The 10584-nt window shown below is 46.0% G+C and overlaps 1 protein-coding gene across 1 annotated transcript; it reads right to left on the bottom strand.

Annotated features, from left to right (window-relative positions):
* On the bottom strand, positions 1–8214 carry LOC311445436 (ER degradation-enhancing alpha-mannosidase-like protein 2). The gene is made up of 11 exons (XM_084537542.1): positions 8080–8214; positions 7852–7962; positions 7739–7778; positions 7399–7504; positions 6168–6293; positions 5231–5442; positions 3912–4053; positions 3563–3687; positions 2714–2858; positions 1428–1549; positions 1–642 (listed from the first exon to the last, which is right to left on the bottom strand). The coding sequence occupies exons 1-11, from the start codon at positions 8190–8192 to the stop codon at positions 157–159; spliced, it is 1728 nt and encodes a 575-aa protein (XP_084393668.1). The 5' UTR covers positions 8193–8214; the 3' UTR covers positions 1–156.
* Between the last annotated feature and the right edge of the window lie 2370 nt (positions 8215–10584).

The raw sequence follows: 10584 nt of genomic DNA on the forward strand, positions 1-10584 counted from the left end.
TTTTATGAACCAACAGCAGCAGAATTTAATGGGAAGCTGTTTCACTTCATACAATTCACATTGTGGGGTACGGCTTTTTCCATTATGAAACCATAAAAATATATTCCCAGAGTCTGAATCAAGTTCGATAATTTAAACTGACAATTAAAAATAGAATCAGGTGTTGTCTAGGAACACCTGTCCCAGTACTGCAAGCTTAGAGTTAAAAGACTGGCTGGGGCAACTCAAGAGGGAGTGTGAGCTCTTCTTAGAGTTTCTCTTCTCTCCACCTGAAGAGGCATCTGTGGCATCTTTTGTACTTTCCCCTTCACCATGTTCAGACGCTTGTTTTAAAGTAAATTTCTTGTTTTTCTTAAGCGAATAAAATTCCCGCATCAAGTCTTCCACCTCCCACTGCTCCTCTTTCCGCTTCCTACAGCAATGCAGTGCAGCAGGGTCGATGGGATGAGCTTCGGTGTTGAAGATGTACCCTCCAGCATTCAAGACGCATTCCCCATATGGTGTGATCACCACATCAAAGTCCGAGCCATCGTTGTGAATGAAGTTGTCTGGGTCAAACAGTAGATACAAATATTTCACCGTTTCAGCCAAAAAGAAGGATTCCATACGATTATCCAGTCTGTGATCTCTCAAGTCTTTGATCTACAGGAAAAGACAACCAGTGGGTTACAGTTATATCAAATTCAAGAAATTATGAACTTTGGGGAAAGAGTAAAATCAGCTTGCAATTTACTCAAGTCAAACAACACAGTACAATATCAATTCACTCCATATTTTAAGTGATTGTATGCAAGTACATCAAGTTTTCAAGTTTTCCTGTTTTGAATTAGCATAATTTTCACTACCCAATCACTAGACTAAGTCAGAAGAAGGATTTACCTACTTCCCAAATCACAAGGCCTTCCCAATATTTATAAGGAGTTGTTTGTTTTTTTGTTTTTTTTTTAAAGAGAGCTTGATAGCATCTTTGAAATCTTCTGTTAACAGATTTTAAAGAAATCCCTTACTGCTGATCTCTTGCGCTTGATCAGATTTTCAAGGTATAATGGGAAAGCAGAATTACACAACTGACAGGCAGAGAATCTCTGCATTTCTACAGGGCACATGAGCCTTCCCGCCAATCTGGGACACCTCGTATCTACCAAGATACAGGAGAGTAGAGAAGATTCTGATGCTTTCTCATGTTTTAGGGCTCTGGTGCGACAGTCAAGTGTAGATTCTGGCCCACTTTTCAGGCTGTAGGAGAAGTTACTCCCAGAAACATGACCAGTAATTACCAGATCAGCTTCAGAGGAAAACAAGATTTCTTTGAAAAAAAAAAAAAAGAAGCCACACTGCAGCTGAAGTGATCATTTAACTTAATGGCAAAACCATCACTCATGAGAAGCCTTTCTACCTAAAAGCTGATACTTAGCAGCCACACTTACAGTTGCAAACCCACAGTCCACCTTGCTGATTTTCTCTATCGACTCCACTGCATCTCTTCCCAGTTCTAAGAGTGTGGGATCTCGTGTGGCACGGTACAGATACATTGCACTCTCAATTAGCTCTGAAAAACACAAAAAACAGAAGGTAGTTGCAAGCATATATATTATCAACCACATATATGGTGAAGAAAAGATGCTCCTTGAATTCATTTAACAATACTATTTTAATAAAATCAGGTAAGTATCCTGGTTTGCCTTGCGTTTCCTCTGGTTCAAAGAACACAAACAAGCTTTTACTGAGGATGTGTTACAAAGAAAATCACTCTAACGATGTTTCATCAACTCAGGTAAGACTGAATAATGCTCAATCCCTCCACATTCAAGAGGGGGAAGAGGAGCAACAGAGAAACTCTGAGCAACTGAGGGGATTCAGTTGTTAAAATTAGCAAACAAAGATACTTCTAGAAAGGATAACAAATATAAAACTCAAGCTCCCAAATATAATCTTTAAACAGTGCTATAAGCTTCTCAAACAGGGTTATCTAAAACACCAAGAAAACAAGCAATAAGGAAATACTCTATGTAGGTGACACGTACACTGTGTTTTCTTTAAGATTTTTTTTGGATGCTGTTAACACTAAAGAGCATTTTTGCTGGAAGTGTCCAATGTGCATTTCATCTTAACACTCAAAGAGAGAAAGGAAATCAATTTATGCTCATTACAAAGCTTTACTGACCTAATAACCAGGTGTGATTTTTTTTTTGTCAGAAAAAAAAAAAGCACAACAGGAAAAGGATAATTTCATTGCAGTCTCACAGACATAATTAATCCAATTACATATTGAACTCTACTAGTGTAACTGGAATTAGTTTATTTCAGAAACTCAGAAGAATTTGAGTGGTCTATTCATTCTCATTTTCACTTCCTAAATTTAAAGGATACAAACAGTCACAGTAACATTTCACGTGACTTTAAAAACATCCCATTACCAGAAAATCTAACACAAACTTGCCAAATCCCACACTGTGAACACAATTCACTAACTAGAGCCCTTTATATAGTAACACTAGTGTTTGCGTCCTTTAACAGGTAACTGTGCCTTTGTGAATGACAGAAACCAAAACATTTCGCTTTGACCATGGAAATCATTGGTAAAACACATGCAGGAACGAAGCCAAAGCAAAACCGAGGAGGAGCTTTTGGAGGGCAGTTACTGCTAACGTCTGACCTCACCATCAGAGCAAAAGCAGAACTCTACGTTCCTTTTTATTTCATTTCTCCTTACCTGGCCTGAGTGGATATCCTTCTCTCTTGTCCACTGTATAGCCCTGGGGAATGTTGTAGAACTCAGGCAGCCCACCAAACTGCTTCCAAACAGTGTAATAGTTGAGGAAGGTCCGCATGGCATTATCCACATCCCCTATTAGGCTCTGGAAGAAGGGCAACATCAGGGGGAAGAAGAAACAACATAAGAATTGATTCAATAACACTGCCATAGTCAAAGCAAGGCGTGGTGAAACGGGTTGTTTGGCAAGTCTGAATGGTATGATTAGTATTTAGGCATGATGATAGGTAGTACCAAAGAGGAGTTACATGCCGCTTTTCTGTTGGATCACGTTCTGTACACCTGAAATAACATGAAATCGCCTTAATTTTTAGTGTATGGAAAGCTGGGTTTCTTCAGTTTATGTTTCTTAGTCAGTCATGACATCCACTCTGCTTCAGTGGGGATAACCAAGTCCCAGACCAAACACAAGCACCAACGGGAAAGCGAACCTCTAAGCGTATTTGATGGAAAGCATTCACAAAGAGAAAGTATGTATGCTGTGGTGGTGGTAAGAGAGCTACATTTTTTTTTTCCTTTAGGTTCCCATCTGGATTATGAGATCACTATCAGTAGAGCTTGCTACAAAAAAAAAGAAAATGCTCTTGCCATGTTATGACAACTTTTTTTTTTTGAATAGACTATAGATGGAGTCAACATTTACTCTTTTAGACTCAAGAATACTGCAGATTTTATCAGAGATCAGAATAAACTTTTAAACTAGCACAGAATTCGTAATTTTTATTTTAAAGATTGACCTAAGACAGACGAACAAAATCACTCCATGCCTCCTGGTATGACAGCTCTTACCTGTAGGCCTGGCCAGTAAGCCTCCAGCGACTGAAAAACAGGCATGGACACTGTTCCTTTGTACATCTGAACCCAGAGGTACCAGTCATCAAACTTTGTGTAATTTTTGATAGCTTTGTTATACTCTATTAGAGGGGGAAAAAAAAAAAAGCATAGGTGGGTAGGTAATCCAAAAAAAATATCTTTTAAGGATGAGAGAAGTCCCTGTTTCACTTGAGCCATGTCAAATGAATGTCTCACACTTTCTTCCTTCTCTGAATGTCCCACACAGTGGGAGAATAAAAAACTTTTACAGATGCAGTCAAGGAGGCATTACTGGGACCCCTCACACAGGAAAAACTCTGCTCACCTAGGAACATGGACATCAGCTCCTTGTCCTGCAGGAGAATGGCTCCTTTAACAAGGTATTCAAAGTAGGAGTCCACTCCTGCCCCAATGCCAGCATCCTGGGCCACCCATTTGGCAGTTACCACATCAATGTGGTTACCAACCTGGAGAAAGCACGGAAAGAAGGAAAGACGGAGTTAAAATAAAGCTCATCATCTAAATGATAATAAAAAAAATCCCTTACCACCACCACACAAGAAACCCCTGACCTTTTTCAGGTGAACAGACTCAGCATAACCATATCAATGAGCATTTTCTTTAGTACAAGACATCTTTATCAGTACCACAGAAGTGTAAACCATAGAAAACAGTCACTCTGGGATTTTACGCTTCCAGTGTAAACATTGCACTGGCCAAAACAAAATGCCATTATGCTACTGTAAAAATCCACTACTTCAACACGATGCATCTGGTACCCATTCCCAAGTTACAAAAGCATAGAGAAGGATGAAGAGGTACGGATACAGAAAAGGATGCCAAGGTTGTCAGAGGCATGAGACAGCTGCCATGTTAATATTTAAATAGATCCTTCACACCTGGGACTCTTCAGCCTGGAAAGGTGCCCAGCTGATCGAGAATTCAATACACAATTGCTACTTGTCTTGCAAAGATGGAAAAAAAAAAACCCTCACAAAACAACAAAAAATATTTTCTTTCCAGTTAAAAAAAAAAAAGGGGGGGCAAAAAAAATAAACAGATCCCAAAGCAATCAGAAGGAAACACTTCTTTATATAGGGCATGAATACATCTGTTCACCTCACATATGCAACACCCTAGCTCACATAAGTTCTAAAAGCAGCTAGGTGCATCAGCTGAAGGAAGACTCATCGAAAGACAGTCAACACAGAGTTGACACTTCCAGCTCTGGATACCCCCCAAACACCAAAACTGTAGAGGCTTGAAATATCCTGGTACACTTGCTATGCTCCTATTGTCTTCCGTAGGCCACTGTCAAGCAGGCATTAGACAGACCTTTTATTTAATCTCATACAGCTGCTGCTACAAAAACTGCACTGCCCAGTACAAGGCATTTGTCTCCCAGCCACATCTGTTACGGAACAGAACAATGGCACGATGTTGGTTTGTATCACTAAAGCGGAGATGTGGGTGCTGCAGGTGCTCAGGAACAACGTCAAACACACAACTTTCAGCCCAGCTATCAGAACTAGATAAACAAACACGGTGCTATCTCCTCTCTTTGTACTTTTTACACTTGGAATTGCATCCCTCAAGATTTTACAAAAAGTAGCCTGTGAATTCAGAGTCTGTTTCCTCACTCACCAGTCCAATGTCAGAGCGATTTTTCCACAGTGCCTTCAGAGCCTTCCTGGCAACATCCTCAAACACCGGGTCACCAGTAAGGTGGCTTAAAGTGGCAAATTCCACTATAAACGTACCAATCCCAGCAGTGCAGGTAACTGGGGTCTCCCCAGGGTTTACTCCATGCAGCAAGTTCACTGTTCCGTATGGCATCCCAGTGGGAGTCTGAAAAGCTGAAACAAAGTTTTCGGTTCACACGAGAGCATCCACTGTTAGATCTGACAAGCTGTCAGGTCCTTGTGCCTCGCATTCCCCGCACCTACAGTGGCAACAAATGGAGCAATTGCTGCAACTGCAAATGAGAAGTCCAGCGTGATCCTGCAGGGGCCAGAGGAGGGGGTATCTCAAACTACACAGGCAATCCTGGGAAGTCACTGATATCTTCCATCTCTTCCCCCCTGTTCAGTTCAGGGGACTGCAGCCTTACTTTGTTTCCAGCACAAGCAGAGTAGTCAAATTAAACAGACAACTGCACAGGCTGGTCAACAGCATAAAAACACTGAGCTCATGATTACTCAGGGGTAGCCCAGGGCTCAAAACAGACATGGAAATGGTGTCATGCTATCAGAGCAAACATCCTAGCAGCAGCCCACAGAGGGGCAGTCTTGTCTTTACAAGCGGTTGTTTCAAAGCCTTTATTTATCATGTATATAAAATATATTTCCCCCCAATGAGCAATTAGCAAATCGATGTGTTAAGCACAAACAACACTTGGCACGCACACAGACGAGTGGTGTTACGTGCTTCCATGATGCTTTCCCACGTGCTGAACTTTCTTTGAGCTCAGGGAACATGGCGCTGTTGTGTGCGCATACACATCAGGCAGTGCCATCTTCCTCAGACACACCAGTTACCTCAGGAGCTACAACACAGCAGCACAAAGCAGACAAGTTCTCACCTGGCAGGAGTTTGCGAGCTGCTTCCTCTGCCATCCGCAGGAGAGGTCCAGAACACGGCCATCCCACTTCCACTTCAATGCCAGCCTTCTTTGACAGCAGATGAGCAGAAAGGAGACCACCCACCACTGGAAGGCAAGCAAGAAGCCCATTAAAGAACATTTTGGGAGGGGAACAAAATCCAAAACCAGATTTATTTTATTGTGATGCAAGGACAACATTCATGGAGAAGAAAAGTGAGATTGCTTATCTTTAATGGCATAATTCAATATGCCTCAGAAGAAGAGTCATTTGTTTCTTCCTGTCTGTTTGCAGTAGGTACCAGATATATTACTGCCATGAGAGTATGCACTTCAGACCCTATTTGCCCTCCTACACCTGCACTGTTCTGCAGACAATCAAAACAAGCTAAAAGTATACTGACCATGAACCTCTAAGAGAGAAACTGTGTTTCATTTCTTCCAGACAGCTTAATGCCATGCTTCTGTAATGTAATACAGCATTCCTTCCTAATTCCTTACGGGAAAATGCCTAGGTCAGAGTCAAGAATTTTAGTGTGACTGACAGAGGCAGGGAGTTTTAATTCTTTTCACAGCCTTGCTTGCTGTTGCATAACAAGCAGGAAGAGAGAAATTCCAGTGCTGCCAAAACGGTTTCAGCAGTGGTTGAAAGGAGAAACAAAAAAGCGTAACTGACAGTTGTGTTCAATGCTTGTGTTTTGGCGTTGCACGGTGCCAAGGCAGTGAGGTGCTCAACAGGGTACAAGATTAGGGTGCAAGACTCCTCCCCGCTGCAGGTAAAGGTCTTTGTGATTTTTGAGAAAATAAAAATAAAAATAAATAAAAATAAAAAAAAGAAGACAACTTTCATTTTACAGAGCCTAAGCAATAAATTAATAATCTCTGATTCAAAACAGCATGTAAAGAAAACAGAGTATTAGTTTTGTACCATCTCAGCAGAAAAATACATCTGTTCAAAGGCTAAAAACTTGGCACCAGAATACTGAAAACGCCACATCTGCATCCGTTTATATTGGGGCAGGAAGCAGAAAGGTGCACGACAAAGACAAAAAGGAAGTGACACTTGTTTAGGCTTTTTCTGTGCATTTCCATGCCGTATTACACTGCACTACAATATCCCTCTGACCGCTGCCTTGCATTACCCCTGCCTACAATCCCGAGAGTTGCACAGACAGGTAAAGCAGCACAACCACAACGCACAACCGTGCCTCACCTCGAATGTTGGTTTCGAAGACGGACGCATTGACATCGATGTCAAAATCCACCCCTTCCTGCAGCACGGTGACGACCCTCTGGAACTCCGAAACGTTTCCCAGAATCTGCAGCGGGGCCACAAGAGAACAAGGCTCAGCGCCCAAAGCACTGAAAACAACGGTGGAATTTAACACTAGGGTCCAACATTAGATTTGTTTCAGGGTTTTGTGCAAGAGTTGTCTTCAGGTGACACCAGATGAGCAGCTTCACCCCATCCCGAAGCGCCACAGGCCCTCGCACTGGAGCAAGGAGGTGTCGGGGCAGCGAGCTCCTGCCCGCCGGGGCCAGCTCCTACTCACCAGCAGCGTGTCCAGGGCATCGATCAGCGTGAGGGAGAAGCTGTGCGGGGAGAGGGCTGAGTGAGGCGAGGCCCAGCGGCAGCCCCAGCCCAGCCCAGCCCGGCTGCCCCTACCTGCCCCAGGTGTCCTGCCCGTCGCAGGTCAGCGGCCGCAGCTCGTCGTAGGGGAAGGCGCTCTCCAGGTAGTGCTCGTAGGCATGGTAGAACATGGCACGCACCCGCTCCCTGCAGCACGGCACAGCACGGATCGGCTCGGATCGACACGGCACGGCTCAGCCTGCTCACACCCCGCTACCCCTACCCCTACCTCTACCCCTACCCCTGCCCTCACCCCACACTCACCGGTACGCAGCCAGGTCCAGCCCCCGTGCGGCCGCAGCGGTGCCCGCCGGCGGCCCCGGGAGCCGCAGGGCGCAGAGGCAGAGCAGGGCGCCGAGGCCCCGCAGCAGCGACATGGCCGCGCCGCGCCGGGCCGGGCTGTGCAGGGCGGGCAGCGCCTGCGCCGGCAGCGCCTCAGCGGGCTCCGCCCGGCCGCGGCTCCGCACCGCCGCCCTGCGCCGCCCCGGGGCCGGAGGCTGCGTGGGCTGAGGGGGGAGTTTGTGGATACAAGCTCTATACACGAGGGGAGGATGTCGGGGGGATGGAGCCGGTCAAGAGGCAGGACGGCTCAATATGAAGGGGCACTTCTGTACTGGGAGGGTGGCAGAGCGCTGGGACAGGCTGCCCAGAGAGGTTGTGGGGTCTCCTTCTCTGGAGATATTCACACCCAGCCTGGATGCCTTACTGCACAGTGTGCTCTATGATTCTGCTTGGCAGGACTGGGTGATCTCCAGAGGTCCCTTCCCATTCTAGGATTATGTGATTGCCGTCAGGACAGGTCACGGCTGCCCTGTGGGGAGGTGCTTCCAGTCCCTGGTTCTGCCTGGAAAGGAGGCTGGGAATGGTGCAAAAATCCTACAGAGCAGCTGTTGGTGGTCTGTCAGTCCTCCTCCTGGCAAACTGCCCCCAGCCTCTTTCTCCTCTGACTTACAACCCTGTTTTCTGGGAGTTGTGTGGGGCATTAGATGCCTCAAAATGGGGCCGTGTCACCCTTCCACCTCAGGGTGCTGCTGTGGGTCACCCAGTGCCAGTGGGATTAGCTAACACAGTTTAGGACTGTGCTGTTGTTGCACCAACAGGTTACATACAACATCCTTTGTCTCTTCTTTGGGGTTGCAGAGCTCTCTCTGCTCCAACATGGTTAGGCTTTGATTCACAACAAATCCTTCTCTCTCTCCCCCCTTTGTATCTGAGGGCTGGGGGCAGCGAGGCAGGACCCTGGCAGGGGGAAGGTGAGTAAGGTGAGAGGCGAGGCCTTAGGCTGGCAAAGGTGCAGCATGTAGAAGTCAAAGCTGTAACCAGCCTCTCACAGGAGAAGGGACACAAATAACCCAACACTTTGCCACCTCATGCTGGCATCTAGCAAGGCAGAGGGCTGTTGTTGATGTTCTTTAGCAAAAGAAAACCTCTTTATCCCGAGGCAGTGCTACGCAGCAAATGCTGGTGAGGTAGTGGGAGCCAGGGGCCTTCCTGCACCAAATTCCTTGGGGTACAGCCGTCCCCGCAGGGTGGCTCCAGGGCAGAGTGGGGCTGGTTCCTCGCCCGGGGCTATCCCACTAGGTGTCAGTGCACACTCGTGTACCGCCACGCTGCCCTCGGCTCTGCCGGGTGGCTGCAACGAAAAGCCACGGAGTAATTTCGATATATTGTTCGTTTGCTGCAGCTGTAATTTAGGTTTCTAAGGCCATTTATCATAAAGCTGTCTGCTTTCTTATTCCATGGCTCAAGGCTGCTGGAGTATATCTATCTCACTGCCTTCCTGGGAGAATCAAAGTATTGGAGTTGATTTCACTAAGAGCTGTCACAATACATTATTGGAGCACATTTTATTAAAGTTCATTTTCCAGACTTAAATTTAACAGTGTTCTAGACCACTGTCATTTACCATACACTGGAACAGTAATTTCTCTATCAAAGTCAGCTATTGAATTCTAAAAGTTGACTGAAGTGTTTTTGAAACAGATACTGCATGTGAGTTGAAAGAAAAACAGGAGGACAGAGCTGTGCGTGCCTCCACCAGCTTCAGAGAGAGGGCAGGGAAGGCAGGAGTGTGCTGCCACCGTGGCCACTGGGTAGGTAAATTCCAGGGGTGCCACATTATGGGCACTAACTGAAGCCTGGTGATGAGTCACTGCACCCCACTAAATGTTTGGAACATGTTTTAATGGAAAAAACATATCTAGATGCTAACTATAACAGATTTGAGCAGACAATCACAAAAGAGCTTTCTGTCTCTAAACCTGTGAGGGCTAGTGGGTGTCCATGACCCTAATGAGCAGAGAACGGTGCAAACAAGGCTGTCCCTGCTCCAGGGACACCGATGGGCAGTGCCTGAGAGAACCAGCTGGATCGAAACCAAGCTGGCTGTGAAAAAGCCCCGTTTAGTGCAGTGCTCATCACCTTCCTCTTCTGAGAGCATTTCTGACTGTTGCACACCCCGGGGCAGATTTGGGAAGCAGAGGGAGCTATCTCCTTATTCGCCCTTGGTGTTCTGTCTCTTGAAACAGCTGCAGCTTCACTGCAAGCCCCACTGGAGCAAGGGGAATGTGCTGTTACACCACAAGCTCCGCAATACAGAGGCTGAGAAAAGTGTCTGTGGGGGGCTGGGAAGGAGCAGCTCCCATTTCAAGAAACAGCGCCTTGTGCTGGGGCTGGCTGGGTTGGAGAGCCTGGGCAGCAGATGCTGCACGGCCCCTCTGCTTGGGATAAACTGGCACTGTGGCAAGCACCTGCATGTAAATAAACACA

The sequence above is a fragment of the Aythya ferina genome (assembly GCF_964211825.1).
Source record: "Aythya ferina genome assembly, chromosome: 16".
Lineage (NCBI taxonomy): Eukaryota > Metazoa > Chordata > Aves > Anseriformes > Anatidae > Aythya > Aythya ferina.

Coding starts and splice junctions, on each gene's coding strand:
- LOC311445436 (XM_084537542.1), bottom strand. CDS start 8,192: ATGTCGCTGCTGCGGGGCCTCGGCGCCCTGCTCTGCCTCTGCGCCCTG. Junction 7,779..7,851: donor GGGCAGGACACCTGGGGCAG/GTAGGGGCAGCC, acceptor CTCCCCGCACAG/CTTCTCCCTCACGCTGATCG. Junction 7,505..7,738: donor ATGCCCTGGACACGCTGCTG/GTGAGTAGGAGC, acceptor GCCCCGCTGCAG/ATTCTGGGAAACGTTTCGGA.